The sequence below is a fragment of the Stenella coeruleoalba genome (genome assembly GCF_951394435.1).
Source record: "Stenella coeruleoalba genome assembly, chromosome: 14".
Lineage (NCBI taxonomy): Eukaryota > Metazoa > Chordata > Mammalia > Artiodactyla > Delphinidae > Stenella > Stenella coeruleoalba.
The window spans coordinates 59,236,224-59,259,197 of record NC_137160.1 but is presented as its reverse complement, the minus strand read 5'-3'; the positions used below and the strand labels follow the sequence as shown (position 1 = coordinate 59,259,197).

The 22,974-nt window shown below is 47.4% G+C and overlaps 1 protein-coding gene across 8 annotated transcripts in view; it reads right to left on the bottom strand.

The window, feature by feature from the left end:
- PTPRM (protein tyrosine phosphatase receptor type M) overlaps window positions 1-22,974 on the bottom strand; it is a 798,567-nt gene that overhangs the window by 1,798 nt on the left and 773,795 nt on the right. For all 8 annotated transcript variants that reach the window (XM_079943436.1, XM_079943437.1, XM_079943438.1 and 5 more), the window contains 3 exons: window positions 18,912-19,037; window positions 14,547-14,710; window positions 8,388-8,523 (listed from right to left, as the gene is read on the bottom strand). In XM_079943436.1, coding sequence (XP_079799562.1) covers window positions 8,388-8,523; window positions 14,547-14,710; window positions 18,912-19,037 — 426 coding nt within the window. The remainder of the gene's footprint in view (window positions 1-8,387; window positions 8,524-14,546; window positions 14,711-18,911; window positions 19,038-22,974) is intronic.

The window sequence follows — 22,974 nt, the reverse complement described above, 5'->3', positions numbered from 1 at the left end:
GACTTGTAGGCCCTTTCACTCTCAAGAGTGTCCCGGTTTGAATGATAAAGTACGTGGTCCTCCTAGCAAGCATCCCAGGTGGAGGCGACAGGATAAGGAAAGGCACAGAGTGGGGACGTCTGATGCCCTCTCGGGGCCACATACCAGTTCTTAATCGGGCAGCGAGCTCATCTCTCTCGAGCACAGAATTCTCAGATCCTGGACCACGGCCTGAGCAAGCCCCATGTGAGGTCCTGGCCCAGGTGGGGTTTCAGGTGGGAGGGGAGGGCCTTCGGCACCTGTGTTTATGCCGTGAGCTGACCGATGCTCACCTGGGTGTGGCCTCTGAACCGAGCAGAGGGACACGGGGGTTGAGGATGCCTCCATCTGCCCCCTGGCAGCAGCCCAGTCACTCAGCAACTGGCAGGCCCCCCTCCCCCTCAGTCGGAGGAGGCTTTCACCAGCCGTGTGGTCAGGACCACTGTCTCACATCCAGTATGATGGCCACGACCAAGGAAATGCACCTCTTACTTTGGGGTTTGCCAGATTAATTAAAAAAAGGAATTTCCTTTTTTTTTGATATGGGCCTAATTAGTCATCGCAATTTTCTTTCTCCACCTACATTTTGTTCTCTAAATGCCCCTCTAAACCAACCTATTTATTTGAAGACAAGGGCCATGGTCTCTCCCTCCGTGGATAATACACCATCCTTAGCAAAGAGCCTGGCACACAGCTGGGGGTCAAACATTGCTTGTGTATGTAAATGGTGACCAAAAAAATGGGTTTAGCAGCTTTTGAGTCAACCCATTTAACATGTAAGGCTAGAGACTGGGGAATTCAAGATATAGCCTCAGCCCTCAGGCTCCTACAACCTAGAGGCAAAGACAAAGTAAACAGATCATTCAACACACCGAAGGCGCCACGAAACTGAACATCAATGTCATTAACACCCGCCAGCCTAAAATACAAAAGACAGACAAAATCAAGCGCTGGTGAGGTTGTGGAGAAACTGGAACCCTCCTACACTGCTGGCAGGACTGTAACATGGTGCAGCCCCATTGGACGACCATCTGGTGGTCCCTCCAAAGGGTCACCCTATGACCCAGTGATTCCACTCCTAGGAGCACACCTAAGGGCACTAAAAATATGTGACACTAAAACTTTCTGATTCACATTCCAGGATTTATTATTTCAGGGTTTGATACTTTCATTTTCAGAATATCTAAAAGAGATCATTTGAATTTCAAAATTCTTATGCTGTCAGCTCACTGGGCTGACGCTGGCTATGGAGTGCTCCAATCACTTCTCTGTTTTTGTGAATCACACAGACAATTCTTTTTTTTTTTTTCATGGAAAACTAAGAGATCAATCCCTTCTTGCAATTAGTTTCAGCGCCGACGATGAACCATCCTCTTAACACAGAAAAATGCACTTAGAGGGCCATGTGGCTGCCGGTCTCAGGTCACAACGCAGGTGCGGAAACCAGGAAACCAGGGGTGAATCCCTTGGGTTCATCCTGAGGGATGGCTGTGGTAGGGGCGTCACTGAAAGTACCCGGTCATAGGCATGACTATGGTTTTCAAAATGAATTCTTTCTCTCATTTTATCCCTCCTAAGCAAGCTGCTAGCCCCCATGGACTCTGTGATGACTGGTTTCTGAACCAGAAAAATAAGGGGAACGAGCAGAAAGGCCATGAATTGCTGCGTCTCTTCCCTCAAGCACCTCGAGAAATGCCTGAAATCTTCCCACACTGCAAACGGATTACACTTGATCACCAGGTATAGGCCCGTCTTTGGTGGTTTCCTCTCTCAGCTTCCTTGCTTTTGAACAGTATAATTAAGCCCCACGAGCTAGCTCTGTGCTTCAGGGAAAAAAGAACTTTTATGCCTTGGTCCCAGAATCTCCCGATTTGGGTGACATTATCTTTGTGCTGGACCATAACCAGGGCAACAAGCTACTCCTCTTGGAGACCCCTGACCTCACCTTCCCTCCAGACCCACCTCTTGTTTCCACAAAAGGGGAGAAAGTGAAGTTTGAAAGGGCACCCAAAGTGAGGTCACGCTTTAAAGGTCCCTGCTCTCGGAGGGGTGGCACGAGGCCACGGTGTCAGTGGGCGGCTGCAGAGGGCTCCCCTGAAGGGCTGGACGGCGCCTTTGTCAGCACGGCAGCCTGTGTCTGCAGAATGGGGCCCTACGGTCAGTCTGTCACTTCAAATACCCCATGTCGCCTAAGAAGATTCAAAGAGAAGAGTCTGCATGGCTCACCTGGGGCAAAGTTTCCCTCCCGCGCACACCTGCTTTTTGAAACTAGTACCAGCTTCAGTTTCGGCTGGATCCTTGCTGACAAATCCTTCAGTCTGGAAAAAAATCCTTCTGACTGACGCGCCTGTCAGGAGGGGAAGTGGTCCCCTTGTGCCAATAATCCTGGGTGGGACCGTTTGGTTCAACGTTCCCAGCGGGTCACACTGGGTGACCAACCATTGTGCCCAGGAGACACCTGGGAGGCAGCTGCCCATCTCTGACGATGGGTGGGTGGGTCACTACCCTCATTATAGCTCTGAAAGAGTCTGAAGCACCTCCTCCCTCAAAGCCCATGAACAGTCCGTGCAGCTGCTTCCCTATGCAGACCTGTTAGCCTGTAGCCGCCGCCTTCTGGGTCCCAGGGAGCAACTCAGGGTGACGCGGGTCCAGGTACAGAGAAGAAAAGTCCGCTCGCCCAGCAAATGTTTACTGGGCCCTCCTTGGAGCCAGGAGCTCAGCTGGGGCTGGGGGGGCGGGGGTGGGCTCCACCTCCGGGGGATCAGAGTCTGGGGTGGGCGGGGGCACAGGGCATTCACACAAACTCCTCAGGAGCAGGGAGTGTGACCGCAGGTCAGTGGGCTCAGGGCTGCGAGCCTGGGGGGATGCGTGGCAGGGCCTGGCCCCGGGGGACGTGGATGCCACCAGTGTCCCAGAGACGGGCCACATGGCCGGTGGGGGCACAGCTCAGGGACGTGAGTGAGCCTCTCTGACACCCCCCCCCCCCGAGGCCTACATCCTCTGCTGCAACACACACACCCACACACACCCACACACACATGCACACCCGCCCACACGTGCACGCCTACAACACACCCCCACATACACCTGCATACACAGCCACACCTACACGCAGCCAGACACATGCACACCCACCCACACACGCACACACCCGCACACACCTATACACACATGCACACACACCTACACACACAGCCACACCTACACACAGCCAGACACATGCATACCTACACACACATGCACACCTATACACACAGCCAGACAGATGCACACCCGCCCACACCCACACACACCTATACAGCACACCCACGCCCACATGCCCCACCTTTCACATAGCCCGTCAGTTTCCCGTGAGTTCTCAGGCAGATGCTTAGGGGGCAGTTTACACACGTGAGTGGGAGAGTCAGTGTGCTGTCCACGCTGGGGAGGCTGCAGGGCGGGGGTAAGGCCCTCTGTAGGAGTGCCGGGCCAGCACGTTATTTCAGTGCAGGGAAGAGGGAAGGGGCCCGGTCTGGGTGGTCACCTGTCCGTCATGGGAGGTCCCGGCAGAGGTCTGAGTGGGAGAAGGAGGGATGGAGAGGAAGCTGCCCGGCCTCGCCCTGCAGCCCACGTGGCAGGACAGGGACGGCCTCCGTATCCTCCTGAGCCGTGTTTCTTGCCCTGTAGCACATCACGTGGGCTCCGACCGCCCTAATCTTCTGGGCCGTGGCCTGGCATCTGTGTTTGCGAAGTGCCCCAGGTGATCTCACGTGCAGACGGGCCAAGGGCCTTTCTAGACTAGCTACTAAGTTCCTTAACCCCGGCTGCATGTTAGGGTCACCTGGGGCGCTGGTACCACCGCTGCTGAAAAGCCAGGCCCACGTCAGCTGGATCAGAGTCTCGGGCATGGGCCCAGGGCTCAGAACTTTCTAAAGCTCCCATTAAAGAAAAGTCAATTTCATAGAGACAGAGACTAGAATTGTGGCTGCCGGGGGAGGGACAAGTGGGGTGATGCCGGTGAGGGAACCGATTTTCAGTTGTAGGAGCAGTAAGCTCTGCGGCTCTACTGTGCAGCACGGTGACTAGAGTTAACGATGTGAGACTGTACCCTTGAAAGCTGCTGACCGTCGATCGTAAGGGTTCTGACCACACACACAGTCAGCTGTGTTAACTGTGAGGCCACAGATGTGCTGATTATCGTGAGCTCGGTAACCACTCTATAATGCGTACATATGTCACATCAGCACGGTGGCCAAAGCTCCCACCACCTCCCAGGGGACAATATGTTTCTCTAGGCAAGATCTGTCCCCTAAAGGCTGTTTCTCGGTTAAAAAGGAGCCCTGGGAACTTCAAAAGCCAAATGTGGAAGCAAAGGTGGGAGAGGACTGTTAGTTGAAGCAGCAGGTTTTCCAGCAACTGTACTAGATTCATAGGGGCTCAGAGCGGGCGACCCCATCCGCCTCTGACCAGGCCAGTAGCGCCAACCTCACTCAGGCTGTACCGTCGTGGCCTGCCCCACCCCCCTGGAACCCAGGCCTTTGATGGGGGCTGGAGCCTGGCTGAAGAGGTGGATAACTGAGAAGCTGGCCTGAAAGAGGGGTCAGGAAACAAACCCAGCGGCCCCTGCTGCATCAAAACATCTAGTCTTGTGTTCAAATGATTTTGCTTCCTGGCAGTCCACTGGCTTTCCCCTGGAGCCTCACACCTAAACATTTGAAGAAATAAATCCATAGGGCCTCTGGCTCTCCCTGGAGAGTGCCATGCTTCAAAACGCATAGGGAAGTTCCTAACTCAGAAGCAATTTGGAAAAATAGTGAGCGGCAAGGGGAGATGAAGACGGGCACACCGACCGCCGCGGAACATTCATCCGGCCCTGGCAGGAAGGGCGTGGCAGCAAATTTTGGTGTCTGAATGGAAAGGGCCCCCGATGAGCAGACCCAGGCGCACCTGGTGGGGCTCCCCATGCCCACCTGCCTATCTCCTGGGGTGCGCTCCAGGGCATCCTGGCTCCCACTTCATTCTGCGCAGAGGCAGCTAGGAGGTACCTTTTCAGCTGCTGGTACAATACTTTGTGCTTAGGAGAAACACAGGTCTTGGATGGCCTTTTATGCCCAATAAAATTATACCAGATTTTATCTCCTTGACTTGAATTAATTAATTCTCTCAGCCAACACACAAATGTACGAGTACCAAACTAAACAGAAATTGTACTTACAGGCAAAAACAAACAAGCCAACGACAAGAGCCCTGATTCAACTCAAGAAGCTTCAAACCCACTGAAAAGAGCATAGTGACATTTTTTCTCTGGTCACCAGATATTATCCATTATCCCGCCAGCAGGCACTGTGATAAGTTTATCAGACATTTTTCTCAGGAAATTGTAGGACTCGCCTACATTTCTCAGCCACTGAGTTGACCCTAAAACTGGTGCTGACCCTCGGGGTTTTGGGCATTCAAGGATCCTATTTCTCTATCAGAATCACACATAACTGCGGAAACGCCCTGGCTATTATAGGTAAGTGGGCTGAGATCAGAAGCTTCCTTCATGTAATATCACCCTTGTCCTGTAGTCTGCACCGTGGATTTGGGAAAAGCCACGTTGTTCCTGCCCATAAAAATTGGTGAGTGATGGCAAATCAAAACTACAATAAGATATCATCTCATACTGGTCAGAATGGCCATCATCAAAAAATCTAGAAACAATAAATGCTGGAGGGGGTGTGGAGAAAAGGGAACACTCTTGCACTGCTGGTGGGAATGTAAATTGATACAGCCGCTATGGAGAACAGTATGGAGGTTCCTTAAAAAACTACAAATAGAACTACCATATGATCCAGCAATCCCACTACTGGGCATATACCCTGAGAAAATCATAATTCAGAAAGAGTCGTGTACCAAAATGTTCATTGCAGCTCTATTTACAATAGCCCGGAGATGGAAACAACCTAAGTGTCCATCATCGGATGAATGGATAAAGAAGATGTGGCACATATATACAATGGAATATTACTCAGCCATAAAAAGAAACAAAATTGAGCTATTTGTAATGAGGTGGCTAGACCTAGAGTCTGTCACACAGAGTGAAGTGAGTCAGAAGGAGAGAAACAAATACCGTATGCTAACACATATATATGGAATTTAAGAAAAAAAAAATGTCATGAAGAACCTAGGGATAAGACAGGAATAAAGACACAGACCTACTAGAAACTGGACTTGAGGATATGGGGAGGGGGAAGGGTAAGCTGTGACAAAGCGAGAGAGAGGCATGGACATATATACACTACCAAACGTAAAATAGATAGCTAGTGGGAAGCAGCCACATAGCACAGGGAGATCAGCTCGGTGCTTTGTGACCACCTAGAGGGGTGGGATAGGGAGGGTGGGAGGGAGGGAGACGCAAGAGGGAAGAGATATGGGATCATATGTATATGTATAACTGATTCACTTCGTTATAAAGCAGAAACTAACACACCATTGTAAAGCAATTATACTCCAATAAAGATGTAAAAAAAAAAAAAAAATTGGTGAGTGATGGAAGCTGTAGCCAGAGCCACTGGGGGAAAGGCCTGGAAGGGTCTGCTTCTAATGACCTGCTTAGTTCAGGCTGCAGTGAGAGGGAACTGACATTTAAAAAAAAATCAAGGCCAGCTTTTTTCAAGTACCAACTGAAGTTTGGAAGCAGCACACCCGTCCCTGAATCAGGGCGTTAAATACCGAATGACATCACAGTCAGAACATTTTCATTATGCATTTGTTTCCATCCTCTGTCATCCTCTGTCAACCTGCTTATCTGTTCTAAACTCAGGCCGCCTCTAACTGCCCGACTGGCCTTTTCTCAACTGCCCTAAGCCCAGAAGATGGAGAATTCCATGGTGGGGGAACTCTCTAAAATTCGGGATGGGGGGCGTCCCGGGGAGTGAGAGAGTTCTCTGACTAGTGAAGTCCGGGCATGGAATGTGAGGGTCAGCCTCCTGGCCCATCCGCGTGACTTCTGGGCCATGGGAAAGGCACTTACCAGCACCGTGTGTATACATGCTGCCCTCCGGCGGGCCCCTCGCCCTCACCCAGCATTCGTTTTCAGGGACCAGGCCACACCGTGCCCCGTAGACCCCTCCACTCTCAGGGACCAGGTCTTTCTCACCTGGGCAGCTTCCAAAACACTCTCACACATATCGTCATGTGGGATGATCTCAACAAACCAACACTATCCCTGGTTTACACGACTCAGGCTCAGGAAAGTAGAGCGACGCGCCCAAGGCGACTTCAACAGCCAAGGTACTTTGTCCGAGGTTACTTCACTCCAATGAGCAGAGCTGAGACTAGAGGGTGGGTTTGCAGGGGCGTCCCCAGGGCAGGGCAGGGAGCTGCCATGTGGGGGGCAAGATCCTTTTTTCACAGAAACCAACATGGTAATTGCTGATGGTCTGAGAGTCTGCACCTGGCCAAACAGGTGCCTGTTTACCAAATTCCCTGGGCAGCACGGTGCTCCTGGGGGCGGGAGCAGCTCGTCGGGCGCGGGGCACGTCAGTGGGGGAAGCAGGGCTTTTGCCAAGCAGGGCTCGGATGTGGCCATCACAGGCAGGGGCCATGGCTGCTTCTTCAGCCTCAGCTTGAATCTCAACTCCCTCTTTAGTCCCTTTATTACATTTACAATTTTAACCCCCTGCTGCAGTGCTGCGCACCCAGGACGCAGGCTTTCCAAGCTCATCGGCGACCCCGTCGCCCCGCCCCCCCATTCTCCCCACCTTGGGGTCGGTCTTACTGTTTCCTCCCGATCCTTCCTCCACTGACAGAGAAGTACAAAAATCTCATCGAAAAGCTTCCTCCTTTAAGCTATCCTCCTATTCTAGAGTCTCAGTGGTTGGCATCTCAACAGCTCCGCACAAAAAAGAGATTTCATGAAATACTCTAAGAAAATAATTCCACATCGTCCTTTGTTTCTCCACCTCTTTCATCCTTTCCTCAGATATGGCCACCGTAATTAAATGCAATCGTCTGGATGTCAAACTCCAATTCCCAGCTTTGATAAATATTAGGTGATTAAGCTATTTATAAAATATGTAATTTGAAAATCTGGCATTTCATGTGCTATGATTATTTCTTCTCTGTGAAGATGAAGTGCTTAGCCACGTGGAAGGCGCTGCCGAGAACAGCAATTAATCAGGATGTTCGCTTGTGAGTTTCAACTATTTCCATGTGTCAAATGTGCTGAGCTGAGTCTCCTTGTGAAAAGGCAGAGGAAGGGAGAACGAGGGAGAAAAACCCGGACGAGTGAAGTGATTGCACTGTGAACACGAGTCTCTCCCTCCCAGGGGTCAGCCTGAGCGAGGGGCCGGGTGTCTCACGCTAACCGGGAAAGGGCCCCCCGAGCGGGATGGACGGGGTCCTACCAGCAGGTCCACCATGTTGGGCTTGTTGTTCCTCAGCGTCTTCACGGCGTGGAAGACGTCCACCGTCCTCTGGTGCCGGAGCATCTCACAGACAATGCTGATGGCGCAGAAGGTCCCGCTGCGGCCTCCCCCGTTCCTGTGGGAAGAGGAGGAGAGGCAGGTGGTGGGCCTGGGTCGCTCTCGCACCGCACGGCTCCCACCACCTGTGTGCACCTGCTGCCTGAGCCCTCCCGGCTCCCACCTGGGCCCATCCCTCTACTGATGCAAATGGGGCCCAGGGATCACCTGACTGGAGGTGATGCGAAACCGGCACATCCTGCTCTCCCAGTTGGTCTCTGCCCTGATGATGTAACCTGATATGGCAATTTACCAGTTTTTATGGAAAGGGACCACCCAGGAAAATTCTCAATAAACAAACAACTCGTGTAGCATGTGCAGGAAAACTGTGATGGGTGTGGGTTATGCTCAAAGATGGCTTTCGCCGTAAATAACCCATTAGCATGTCATGATTTATCTCTAAAACATAAGGGCTTTTTTAAAATAAACTTTTTATTCTGGATTAATTTTAGATGTACAGAATCACTGCAAAAATAGCACAGAGAGTTCCTTGCCTGCCCACCTTCCCCTGATGTAAAAATGTCACATAACCATAGCAGATGGTCAAAACCAGGAAGTTAATGCTGGTATAACACTATTAACTAAACCACAGACCTTAGTCAAGTGTCACCACTTTTTCTGGTCCAGGATCCAGTCCAGGACCCACCTTGCATTTAGGTGTCACACCTCCTTAGTCTCTTCCACGTGATCAGTCCTCCATCTTCCCTTGTCTTTCTCGACCTTGACATTTTCAAAGAGGACTGGTCGTTATTTTGTAGAGTATGGAATATAGAGTGAGATGTAGAAAACAGCCATGGTCCCCTTCCACGATTTGAGAAGTCATCACAAAATACAAATTGTAGAAAGTCCTTCATTTGAGTTCGTCTGATGCCTTCTCATCACTGGAAATGAGGTTATGCACTTTGGCAAGAAAGCCACAGAAGGGCTGTTACCTCCTCTGAAGGTTCATGGTGTTGAACTGTCTTATTGCTCGTGATGTCGACCTTGGTCACTTTTTTTTTCTTTGCCTTTTCTACTATATTCTTTTTTTAAAATTTATTTTATTGAAGTATAGTTGATTTACAATGTTGTATTCTACTATATTCTTTTTAAAATATCTTTATTGGAGTATAATTGCTTTACAATGGTGTGTTAGTTTCTGCTGTGTAACAAAGTGAATCAGCTATACATATACATACATCCCCATGTCCCCTCCCTCATGAGCCTCCCTCCCACCCTGCCTATCCCACCCCTGGTGGCTTATTAAGATGGTGGGTGTCTGGCAGATTTTTTCACTGTGTAGTTATGTATAATTACCATCATAACTTCTCATAACTTCTCTTTGTAGTTAGTAAGTATCTTGGGAAAGATACTTTGGGATTATGCAAATATCTTGTTTCTCCTCAAAGTTTCACCCACTGATTTTAGTGTCCATTGGTAGATTCCATCTGCAACAAGTCACAGTGATATCTGCCTGACTGGTTTTCACTTCCCTCTCTCCTTCTACATTCTACTCTAAAGAGAGAGCTGTCTCTCAGCCACCATTTGAAAATTTATTTGCTTATTTATTTCTATTTTATTATTTATTTAAGTCACTTTAGACTTATACATATTAATTTCACTTCTATGAGCTAAAATAGTGTCTATATTTATTTTGTTGCTGAAATTGTTCCGGTTTGGGCCATTAGGAGCTCCATCAGGCTGGTTCCTCCATCTCTTTTCAAGCACTTCCTTACTTCCTAGAACCACAAGATGTTCTATGCTCATCCTGTATCTCCTTCCCTGCACCAGCTCTGGAATCAACCTCTTTTCCAAGTAGATAAAGGATCCTTTTTTTAACAAACACAATATCATTATTATTACACCTAAAATAAACACTACAGTTTAATAGAATCAAATTTCTAGACACTGTCCAAATTTCCAAGATTGTTTCAGACATTTTCTTACAGCTAACTTTTTCAAATCCTCGTCCAAGCAAAGTCCACACGTTGAATTTGGTTGACATGTCTTGCAAGTTTATTTTAATCTATAGGTTCCTCTTTGCTCTCTTCTTTTTTTCTCTTGGCAATTTATTTGTTGAGGAAATGGGGTCATTTTCCCCTGCAGGGAAAATGACAACCCACATTCTGGGTTGTTCTCATTCACTGTATCTCTGAGAAGCACTTAGCATGCCAGTTTCTAATCCTATACTTCCTGTTAATTGGGAGTTAGCTCCAGAGCGTCATAAGAATTCAGGATTTTTTTTTCTGGACAAGGATACGTTATAAATGAACTTTCATTGGGAAGCAGGCACAAGATATCAACCTGTTCTGTGATTTTAAGATTGATCTCTGTGTTCCAATGCCAGCTTGATCATTCCATGATTAAGTTCCTAATCAATTTTTTAGATAAAGTATAACATACCTATAATTAAGTCCACAAATGGTAAATATAGATCTCTGTTAACTTCTACAAATGCATATGCCATGTAACCACCATTCAGATCAAGGTACAGACTGCTATCAGCCGCCTGAACCCCCCTCCTCCCAATATTCCTTCCTCATCAACACCATCAATACCTCAAGATAATCTTTGTTCTCACATCTAGCATCTTAAGTTTCTTTTGTCTGTTTTGGAATTTTGAATACGTGGAATCATACAGTATATACTCTTTTGAGTGGCTTATTTCACTTAATATTATCTGTGTGAGAATAACCCATATTGTGTCACTAGTTGGTTCTCTTACATTGCTGAGAACAATTCCATTGAATGGATATACTACTGTATAATTGTACTACTGTATAATTTCTTTATCTAGGAGCTGACAAATGTTTGGGATGTTTGCAGCTTTCCATATTATGAGTATACCTGCTATAAGCATGTTTCCTATTGCATATATGACTCATTTCTGTAGTCACAGACCTCGGAGGAGAAGAGCTCAGAGGATACGTTTATATTTAGCTTTAGTAGATGCTGTTAACCAGCTCCAAAATGGTTGTACATATTTACTTCCTACCAGCAGCGTTTGGGAGTCCAGTTTTTCCACAGCTTCCCAACACTTAGAATCATTTGTTTATCGTTTAAATTTTGGCCATTCTGGTGAGCATGCAGGGGCATCCGATTTTAATGTACTTTAATGTGTATTTTCCTGAAAACTAATGATGCCTTTTCTATGCTTATTGGCTATCTGGCTATTCTTTTTTAAAAAATGCAGTTCTTATCAAGTGTTCTGCCCAAACAATTGGAGTGGCTATCCTTTTCCTATTGACTTGCAGTAGTTCTTAGGCATTCTGGCTATGAATCCTTTGTCAGGTGTATGTAGCGCAAAACTCCTTGTCTTGCCTTGTGTTTTCACTCTCACTGGGGTCTTTGGAGGGACAGGAGTGCTTAGCTTTAACGAAATCCAATTTACCAATGTTGTCCTTTATGGATACTGTCCTGTGTAACACATCTCTGGTTACCCCATGGTCCTGAAGATTTTCTCTAGAAGCTTCATTGTTTTCCTTTTCACGTGTTGGTCTACAATCCACCTGGAGATGCTTTCTGTGTGTAGCATGAGAAGGGACACCACTGCCCTGCAGTAGGTGTGTGCTGTGGACCTTGTTGTGAATCAGGAGACCCCGAGGTGTGGCTCCGTTCCTGGACTTTCTCTTCTGCTCCCTTAGTTTGTGTTCTCTCTTTGCACTGACGCCTCACTGCTTTTCCCCCATCGGCTTTTTAACCTAACGCTTTCAGCAGCTATCGACGACCACTGTCTACTTCCATCACTTTCATCAAGGGTTGAAAGATGGTGTTATCTTAACTCTCTCCATTCTGTCTGGTTTTACTAGCTGGAAGACATGTGTAAAGAAAAAGAATCCCGTTTGCTTAGTGCGAGCCATAATGCGCCTCAAGGAACCATCTAATTCACAGCCCTGGAGGGCGTCTCGGGCAGGGACGCTCTGCCCAATGCCAGTAGGTGGCGCTGCGCTTTGCCGAATACGAAGATCTCTCCTTAGAGATGGAAAGCAGGTTGCCTTTGGGGGTCAAAGCATCCCTTCCTGGCATGTTCCCACAACTAAAAAACCTTAGATTAAGATTTTTAAATCTTAACAACGATCAGCATCCTCAGCAGGCCTGGGTCTCATGCCCACCGTAATGCTGACAGAGGACGAGGCAGCCCCATAGGAACAGCAGGGACTTTTGGTGGGGACGGTGGTTCCAAAGAAAAGTCCAGGGGGGTGGGGGCTGGGCTGGTCGGAGGGCAGAAGCAGCAGGTGCCCACCACGTCCACTGGAGTTAAAGAACGGCCCGCTGTCTTAGCCACCACGTGGGGTGGTGATGTAATGGTTTAGCTCGGGGTCGCAGCTGTGCCTTGGGAGAGTATGGCTATGAAGTGCAGTGATTCAAGGGGTCTTTGTGTCTTCCCCTCAGGCCTGTCCTGTGCCTCAGCTCCCCTCTTGGGATGTAGCCCTTTGGGTTACAGCACTGGCCCTTGTTAGGAAGCTACTAGGAAGCGTGGCATTCCTAGTCCAGACGCCGGTGGAGTCCAGACGCAGAAATCGGTAACTGCAAACTATTTTTAGTATCTCCAAGAAACCTAACGGATCGAATACAAACTCTAACCAAAATGTCAGTTTTCCTTGCTGGGCTTGTATGAACTCACACAGGTGACCCTCTGATTATATTCTGATCAGAAGTTATATCTGGGCGTAGAGAAATAAAAACGGGGACGTGAGCTGTTAATCGATCCTTTTGGACATTTTCTCCGTGGAGATGTTTTTAATGAACTGGGTCCCTGAGAAGGAAGGCAAGGTTTTGGGGGTGGGGCCTCTGACGGAGGGCAGGGATGAGTCAGTTCATACGATTCTTTCCGAGGGCACAGCAGTTTCCTGCAGGACGAGACACTGCCACGTTCGGTGCCGAAAGGGGCTCCCAGGGAGGCTCCCAGACCCCGGGGTGGGGGTGGGGTTTGGGGTACGGGGGCTGCATTGCGGGAGATACAGCACCGAGTGGACGGTAACCCAGCCCTTAGCTTCGCCTGTTGATTTCACAAGGGTCGGTCTGCCCGGAGTAGAGCTTTATCTTCCTTTCAGTTCGGGAGAGATCTCACTGTGCGCTTCTAATGACACTCCACCGAAAAGAGACATCAGCTTAATACTTTTAGTTTCCACAAATTCTCTACCCATCTCCCCTGACTGCAGGGCTTTGTAATCGCCGGCTCCATTAAGCCAGCTCCAACTGGCTGATTAGCTGCTACCATCGCCTACGACAAAATGCAGGTGAAAGTGCTTTGAAAAGCACGGAGACTCGAGCCAGTGGCTCTCAACCTTGGGGGCACTCTGAAACAATCCAGGTCCTCGCACCCCAGAGATTTTGATTTAGGTGGTTTTGCTGTGGTCTGGGCGTAGTGTTTTTTTTTTTTTAAAGCTCCCCAAATGTGCAGCCAAGGTCGGAAACCATCATTCTGTAGCCAAGTTCTCCCGTTTTAGCACCTGCTAAAACTGCCAGCCGGGAGACCAGTTTGGAGACACTGGCTGTAAGCAAATCTTCCCAATATATATATATCCCCAGGCAAACAAAATGAGACAAAACAAAACTCTCTTAAAAAACACAAAGAAGAAGGAGACGGTTCCTTTGAAACCTCTGACATGAAATCCAATAGAATTACCAACGAGTGAGCTGGTAAACCAGCTTTTCCATATCAGGGAGGGTGCCCGGATTGTGGCCTTTGCTGACATCCGTGATGTAAATACCCCCACCACCGATGATTTCAAGTTACCAACAGTTTAACAACCAGCTCAGAAAATTCCCCATAGCTTAACAATGGGCTCTCAAGAGCTGGTAGGAGCTCACTGAACCCACCCAGGTATTGTTTTTCTGAGGGGGAGGGTTGGCTCCCAGCCACAAGGTCAGGGCTCAGTTTATAGCAGTGACACCCCATCCAAATGTAAAACGTGCATGGTCTTGTTTTCTGCAAAGCAAACCAAACACTTAATGAGCGGACTGGTGAGCTTTCACTCAGACCTGCTTATTTCTTCTCCATTTATAGTGAAATGAGAGGCAGTGAAGCAGGGCGTCAGCCCAGTGGATCTGAGCACTTACAGGCAGTGCACAACCGTGCGGCCTTCCCCACCATTGTATTCCTCCTGCCACTTGTCCACCTGGCGGATGAGCTTCAAGAAGGAGCGCTTGGACACAGGCGTGTCCCTGTACATGGGCCAGCCCAGGAACTGGAACTGCTGCACCATCCGGTACCCGTCCTGGGGCTGCAGAGAGTCGGGCAACAAGCGGGGAGTGGAGAGAAAGCAGGCATTAGTCCCGGGGCTGAACTCCAGTGGGTTGATCCCACCTACTCATCCCTGTGGGCACGAGGGAAGGAGGGGCCTGCCTGTAAATAATGAAGGAAACGTCTACTGGCCCAAAGAGTTACGAGTTTCAATCTGCAGCCATTATAAAAAACCATGTGATGCTAAAAACTCTCCAGAAAGTAGGCATACAGGGAACCTACCTCAACATAATAAAGGCCATATATGACAAACCCACAGCCAACATCGTTCTCAATGGTGAAAAACTGAAACCATTTCCTCTAAGATCAGGAACAAGACAAGGTTGCTCACTCTCACCACTATTATTCAACATAGTTTTGGAAGTTTTAGCCACAGTGATCAGAGAAGAAAAAAGTAATAAAAAGAATGCAAATCGGAAAAGAAGTAAAGCTGTCACTGTTTGCAGATGACATGATACTATACATAGAGAATCCTAAAGATGCTACCAGAAAACTATTAGAGCTAATCAATGAATTTGGTAGAATAGCAGGATACAAAATTAATGCACAGAAATCTCTTGCATTCCTATACACTAACAACGAAAAATCTGAAAGAAAAATTAAGGAAACACTCCCATTTACCACTGCAACAAAAAGAATAAAATACCTAGGAATAAACCTACCTAAGGAGACAAAAGACCTGTATGCAGAAAACTATAAGACACTAATGAAAGAAATTAAAGATGATACCAACAGATGGAGAGATATACCATGTTCTTGGATTGGAAGAATCAACATTGTGAAAATGACTCTACTACCCAAAGCAATCTACAGATGCAATGAAATCCCTATCAAACTACCAATGGCATTTTTCACAGAACTAGAACAAAAAATTTCACAATTTGTATGGAAACACAAAAGACCCTGAACAGCCAAAGCAATCTTGAGAAAGAAAAACAGAGCTGGAGGAATCAGGCTCCCAGACTTCAGACTATACTACAAAGCTACAGTAATCCAGAGAGTATGGTACTGGCACAAAAACAGAAATATAGATCAATGGAACAGGATAGAAAGCCCAGAGATAAACCCACGCACATATGGTCACCTTATCTTTGATAGAGGAGGCAGGAATGTACAGTGGAGAAAGGACAGCCTCTTCAATAAGTGGTGCTGGGAAAACTGGACAGATACATGTAAAAGAATGAAATTAGAACACTTCCTAACACTATACACAAAAATAAACTCAAAATGGATTAAAGACCTAAATGTAAGGCAAGACACTATAAAACTCTTAGAGGAAAACATAGGCAGAACACTCTATGACATAAATCACAGTAAGATCCTTTTTGACCCACCTCCTAGAGAAATGGAAAGAAAAACAAAAATAAACAAATGGGACCTAATGAAACTTCAAAGCTTTTGTACAGCAAAGGAAACCATAAAAAAGACAAAAAGACAACCCTCAGAATGGGAGAAAATATTTGCAAATGAAGAAACTGACCAAGGATTAATCTCTAAAATATACAAGCAACTCAATATCAAAAAACAAACAATGCAATCCAAAAATGGGCAGAAGACCTAAACAGACATTTCTCCAAGGAAGATATACAGATTGCCAACAAACACATGAAAAGATGCTCAATATCACTAATCATTAGAGAAATGCAAATCAAAACCACAATGAGGCATCACCTCACACCAGTCAGAATGGCCATCATCAAAAAATCTACAAACGAGAAATGCTGGAGAGGGTGTGGAGAAAAGAGAACCCTCTTGCACTGTTGGTGGGAATGTAAATTGATAGAGTCACTATGGAGAACAGTATGGAGTTCCTTAAAAAACTAAAAATAGAACTACCATATGACCTAGAAATCCCACTACTGGGCATATACCCTGAGAAAACCATAATTTAAAAAGAGTCATGTACCACAATGTTCATTGCAGCACTATTTACAACAGGCAGGACATAGAATCAACCTAAGTGTCCATCGACAGATGAATGGATAAAGAAAATGTGGCACATATATACAATGGAATATTACTCAGCCATAAAAAGAAACGAAATTGAGTTATTTGTAGTGAGGTGGATGGACCTAGAGTCTGTCATACAGAGTGAAGTAAGTCAGAAAGAGAAAAACAAATACCGTATGTTAACGCATATATATGGAATCAAAAAAAAAAAAAAAGGTTCTGATGAACCTAAGAGCAGGACAGGAATAAAGATGCAGACGTAGAGAATGGACTTGAGGACATGGGGAGGGGGAAGGGTAAGCTGGGACGAATGAGAGAGTAGCATTGACATATATACACTACCAAACGTAAAATAGATAGCTAGTGGGAAGCTGCTGCATAGCGAAGGGAAGTCAGCTCAGTGCTTTGCGACCACCTAGAGAGGTGGGATAGGGAGGGTGGGAGGGAGACGCAAGAGGGAGGGGATATGGGGATATACATATATATATAGCTGATTAACTTTGTTACACATCAGAAACACACAACACTGAAAAGCAATTATACTCCAATAAAGGTGTTAAAAAAATCCATGTGTTTCCAATGACAGGCCAGACAAATAAAAGCACGCAGAATGCTATTGCTTTGCAAAAGGGTCCCCTCACTCTGGTTGGGCCTTTGCTCACACAGTTTTGTGAAAAATAGCGCAAACCTGAGCACTGACCACAGTGGGCAGCAAGTGGTAAAAAGGCTTGACTTTAATTACAGGTAAATTAAAGGTAAAGGGTAAGTTATGACCGGCACTGTTTGTGATCTCAGGGAGACACAGATTACACCCTGTTTCCTGGGAGTAGAATATGGTTCTGCTTCTTGGTGTGACTCTTGCTAAGATATCAATAGTTAATTAATCTTTCATCATAATTAAATGGAATTGCAGGATTCAGGAAGTAACCTGGCCATGGCTAAACCTCTCAGGCTAAATCCTCTGTGGCTGTCGGCAGCACCTGACACAGGGGATCTCACTCTCCCCTTCCCCTCCTGGCTGTTCCTCTCCCTTCACTGCTCTCTCCTCTCCGCCCTGGCCCCCTTCCTCCCAGACCTCTTGCTGATGGAGGCCCCATGCTCAGTTCCCCAGTCCCTTTCTCTTCTCTCTCTCGATGGTTTCATTCAGTCTCATGGCTTTAAATCTTCCACTAAGTCCTCAATTTGTGTCTCCAGTTCAGACCTCTCTCCTGAATTGCACCCTCACAGACTCGAGGGCCTATTGATATTCCCACGTAGGCATCTAACAGTCGTCTTGAATCCAGTATGTTTCCCCCCTGAACGGACCCTCTGTCCATGCGTTCCCCCACCCCTAACAATCCCGTTACCCGCACAGCCTTTCCTAACCTGGTTAATGTCTGCTCCATCCAGCTCTCAGGACCCAAATCCTGAGAACCACCTCGACTCCCTGGGATCCAAACTATCGGCCAATCCGACCGGCTCTGCCGTCAAAATACATCAGTGTCTGCACCTCCCACCCCTCCCCCTGCTGCCACTCCGTCCTGCTTTGTCCCTTCTCGCCTGGATTATTATAAGAGCCTCCTGATGCGTCTCTCTTACTGTCTGTTCTCAACACAGAAGCCAGACTGCGCCTTTCAAACGGCAGGTTATAGCTCATGACTCTTCTACTCAAAACCCTGTAATGGCTTCTTCTTTCCTTCACTGCAAAAGCCCCAGTCCTGGCAGCGGCCTGCAAGGTCCTACGTGATCTCTGTCCCCTCGACCCCTCGGACTTTGGCCCTAGCAGCTACTCCCACCCTCGCTTCCTGGGCTGCAGCCACATCAGCCTCCTTACTGTTCCGGGAACTCACCAGACAAGGCCCCACCTCAGGGCCTTTGCACTGACTGTCACTTCTGCCTGCAAAGCTGCCTGCACGAGAGCACATGGCTGCCCCTGCACTCCAGTCGGGCCTTTGCTCGCATGGCACATCTGCCCTCCCTCTGGTCCAGGCCCTAGCACCTTCTGCCTCCCCACTTATCTTTCCTACAGCACCCACCGCTTGCTAACAAATCTAGTAGGATACGCGTTGTCTTTATCCTCTCCTGTCTGTCTTCTCCCTTTAGAACATAAGCTCCATAAAGTTAGTGAGTTCACAAACTCCTTGAAGGGGCTCCAAGCTCCCAGAATAGTGACTGACACAGACACTCTACCTATTCAATGAATGAGAAAATCATGAAACCACAACACCAGCCATGGTGGCTGCGGATCTTACTCGGGCTGCGTTGTAAATTCGGAATATCCTGCTGATGATGTCTTCCTCCAGGTCAGCAGAAACAAATTCCACCTGGATGGGGCCGTGTCTGTGGACTCCATTCTCTGGCCAGTACTGCGGACACAACTGAGTTCAGAACACAGAGACGCGACATTAATGATAAAAATACATTTACTGCTCACAGTTTGGATGCGGTCACTACCGGCAGCAGGACCAAACACCCTCGATTCACTTCCTTTCCTTTCTTTTCTCTCTTTTCCTTCCAGCAAGTCGACTTCAGGACTTTCTTGTTGACTGAGCCCTTAAATCCACCTGTCTGTCTAGTACTTTTTTCTCCATTTTCTCTGAAAGCATCTTTAAGCCACGAGGAATTCTGCTTCCCAAGGAGGTCATGTGGGTGCTGTTGAACACATGCTGTAAGATCCCTTTTGCTGCTGAAAGGAACTCTTCTCAGGCCCTGGGGAGATGCCACGAGTTGCCACTATAAGACCTAAGACACTTGAGATGAAGACATACCTGTTAACACCCAAATCTCCATCCTCCCATCTGGGCTTGCCTTGCAGTTTGTAGTCAATTTTAAGAACAGGGCTGTTTTGTGACAAGATACTGATAACAGTGTTGGGTTGCATTTTCATGCTCTAGTCCAAACCCTCCCAGCTCATATCTAGGAAACCTGGTGTAATTAGAGTAACTGCTCTGCTGTTTTTACCTGGAGGTGGCTTTAATTAAAGACACAATTTCCTAGAGTCTCAAACTCCAGGTATTGGTGATACTGGGAAACTAGGACTTTTGCAAGAATGTGATGCACGTGACATGAGGGTGGAGGGCGGGGTGCTGGGCAGGGTGGCCGATGAGGGAGGGACTTTCAGTTACTGCTGCCCACAGAAACACTGAACTTGGAGATAGGTGAGAAACCCCCTTGATCTGTTCTCCCAAAGCTTTTCGAAAGCCTGAAGACCTTAATTAAGGCATTTAAAGTCTGCAATGAAACTTCTTTGGGGACTTGGTATGCAGTGATGTTTTGGGAACAGCATTTAACGTTATTCTTTCTGATTTACCTGAGGGACAAGTGGCTGGGGGGAGGGGCAAGAGGGAACTACTTCATTATTCTACGATCTGTTTCTTTTTGGGCCAAGAGCAGATGAAGAACATCTCATTTTAAGCAGAATGATGTACCACGAAGGGAGAACCTACTGCTTGAAATTCCTTTTGCTGATGACTTTTATTTTCCAAAGGATCTGAAATCTCATCATCAAAAGTTACAACAGTTGATTTACATCCAAGATTGTAAGATAGTTTTCAGGGGGTCAACGGAAGCCATCTCCTTCCCTCTACTACAGAAGTTAAAGGTTTGGATTTCATGATCAAGAATGAAAGTAGAGTAACTAAGTGTCCTTTTTACATTAGCTAAGTCTACAGTATTTTAGAAATTACATTTATTATTTAAAAATAATGCTTTCAGGCTTCCCTGGTGGCGCAGTGGTTGAGAGTCTGCCTGCCGATGCAGGGGACACGGGTTCGTGCCCCAGTCCGGGAAGATCCCACATGCCGCAGAGCGGCTGCGCCCGTGAGCCATGGCCGCTGAGCCTGCGCATCCGGAGCCTGTGCTCCGCAACGGGAGAGGCCACAACAGTGAGAGGCCCGCATACCGCAAAAAAAAAATAAAAAATAATACTTCCACGAAATTTTTCCTTCTTCACCAGTGCTTCCTGGTGACGTTATAAAATTGCCTTGTCAAAAGACAGCCTGCTGAAGTTTTATCTTCTTTTTGATATCCAAGGGTACCCACTGTTAAAATTAACAGGTGTATGATGGGAAGCTGAGCTGGTCATAAAAGCTCGAACATGCACATTTGAACTGTTCTGCCCATTTTCTCCTGACTGAGCCAGCTTTGCTCTCTGTTCGCTCTCTCACTTCAGGCCCTGATCTAAAGCTTGTCACTTACACCAGAGAAACAGGAACGGCCCGGGCTGGTGCTTGGCTCCTGGCACATGGCATTCTGCATTCTGCCCAAGGAAACCGTGTGGAAAATGGCTTAAACAGTGCATAACATGTCCATGAACCAGACCTATAAATATTTAAAGTAGTTGAGGGCTATTCTTGTGCAATTGCAAAGACTTTCGGTTCAAATGCTCCGTTCAGTGTTCTCTAAAAGGCTGAATCCCAGGAGCGTGTTTTCTCTGACTCTCAACACTGGCTCTGTCTGCTGAATGGAACTGGGGCTTCTCTGTCTCTCCTGCCAGGTGTGAGTCCAGACAGTTTGGGGTTAGAATGCAGCTTTAGAATTCAAACACTGTCATTCAAAAAGAACACGTGAAAATCACTGATGTCTGGTTCACTAATGATAAAAAAATAGCATATCACTACATTTCAGGATTCACATTAGGGAAAAAACAACGATTCTGAAGAGGGAACCGTCGCTTATCCTCTGTCTATGACTAAGGACTCTTGAATGGGTGAAATTTAACCCATGGCATTGGGAGTTAGAAAATCAGGATCCTTGGTCCTACTTCTGGTTGTGTCTTTGAAGTCCCCCCAGCTGTGGTGTCTGCTTGCCTTTATCAATGGTTGCCATCTATCCTTCGGAGAAGAATCACTGGGGAAGACTCCTAAAATATTTAAGGTTCTTAAGTAAAAAGGACTAGATGAGGGCAAGGACTATCATTATTATTTCATTAACTAGTCTTCAGGCTAGAGCCATAACAAGATAACGTAGTGCCTCAAACATAATTAAAAACATTACAGGGGCTTCCCTGGTGGTGCGGTGGTTGAGAGTCCGCCTGCCGATGCAGGGGACACGGGTTCGTGCCCCGGTCCGGGAAGATCCCACATGCTGCGGAGCGGCTGGGCCCGTGAGCCATGGCCGCTGAGCCTGTGCGTCCGGAGTCTGTGCTCCGCAACGGGAGAGGCCACAACGGTGAGAGGCCCGCGTACCGCAAAAACAAAACCAAACCAAACCAAAACAAAAACATTACAGAATTGAAGTGAAGGTCCATGGAATACATGGCAGATTGATGACAATCAAATGGATTTTAGGAAGGAAAAATCTCGTCCAGTTTGGATGCTGCAATACTTCAGACTTTTTTTTTTTTTAAGGGATTTGTGTCCATGAGATAGAAAATTAATTCGGTTCCAGAGCAAGTTTATTCTTACAACACGCCAAGTTCAAACTACTTAACAAGGGCCTCCGTCACAGCAGGTCAGCCCTCGATTGGAATAGCCGGGCCCTAAGGCAATACATCCAGCTCCCAGGGCCCCTGTGCTCACGCTGTCCTGACAAGTCCCTTAAAAAAATGCTTCTCACTCCATTACTCACACTGAGTCACCACCACCCAGTTCTCTGCCTTTTTATGTTTAAGAAGAAGAGCTATGAAAAAGCCCCATTGATCATTCTTTTTCTTATCTTCACGTCCCAGTTTTATTTCTTTTTAATATCGTTACCAAAGAGTTGACAAAGTAATTGCTGTCCCTTAGAACGGCTTGTCGGCCTGCACTGCCACCCCCTCCATGACGACCGCCACCTGAGGGCTCCAAGTGGGCCAGGCCAGGAGGCGCACAGACGCTCCAAGACGGGATCTGGGACTGTGTCAGAGGCTGACGGCCTTTCTTCACAGTCCTGGTCTGCTTGCTCTGCGACCTTCAGGCTCCAGTTCAGCTCTGACTCTGCCCGTTACCTTGTATCTCCCTCTGGTCATTATTTCTTTTCCTTTTTCTAAAAAAAATTAATTTATTTTATTTATTTTTGGCTGCGTTGGGTCTTCATTGCTGTGCACTGGCTTTCTCTAGTTGCAGTGAGCAGGGGCTACTCTTCGTTGAGGTGCACAGGCTTCTCATTGCGGTGGCTTCTCTTGTCGTGGAGCACGGGCTCTAGACACGCAGGCTTCAGTAGTTGTGGCTCGTGGGCTCTAGAGCGCAGGTTCTGTAGTTGTGGCACACGGGCTTAGTTGCTCCGCGGCACGTGGGATCTTCCCGGACCAGGGTACAAACCCATGTCCCCTGCATTGGCAGGTGGATTCTTAATCACCGCGCCACCAGGGAAGCCCATCTGGTCCCTATTTCTGAC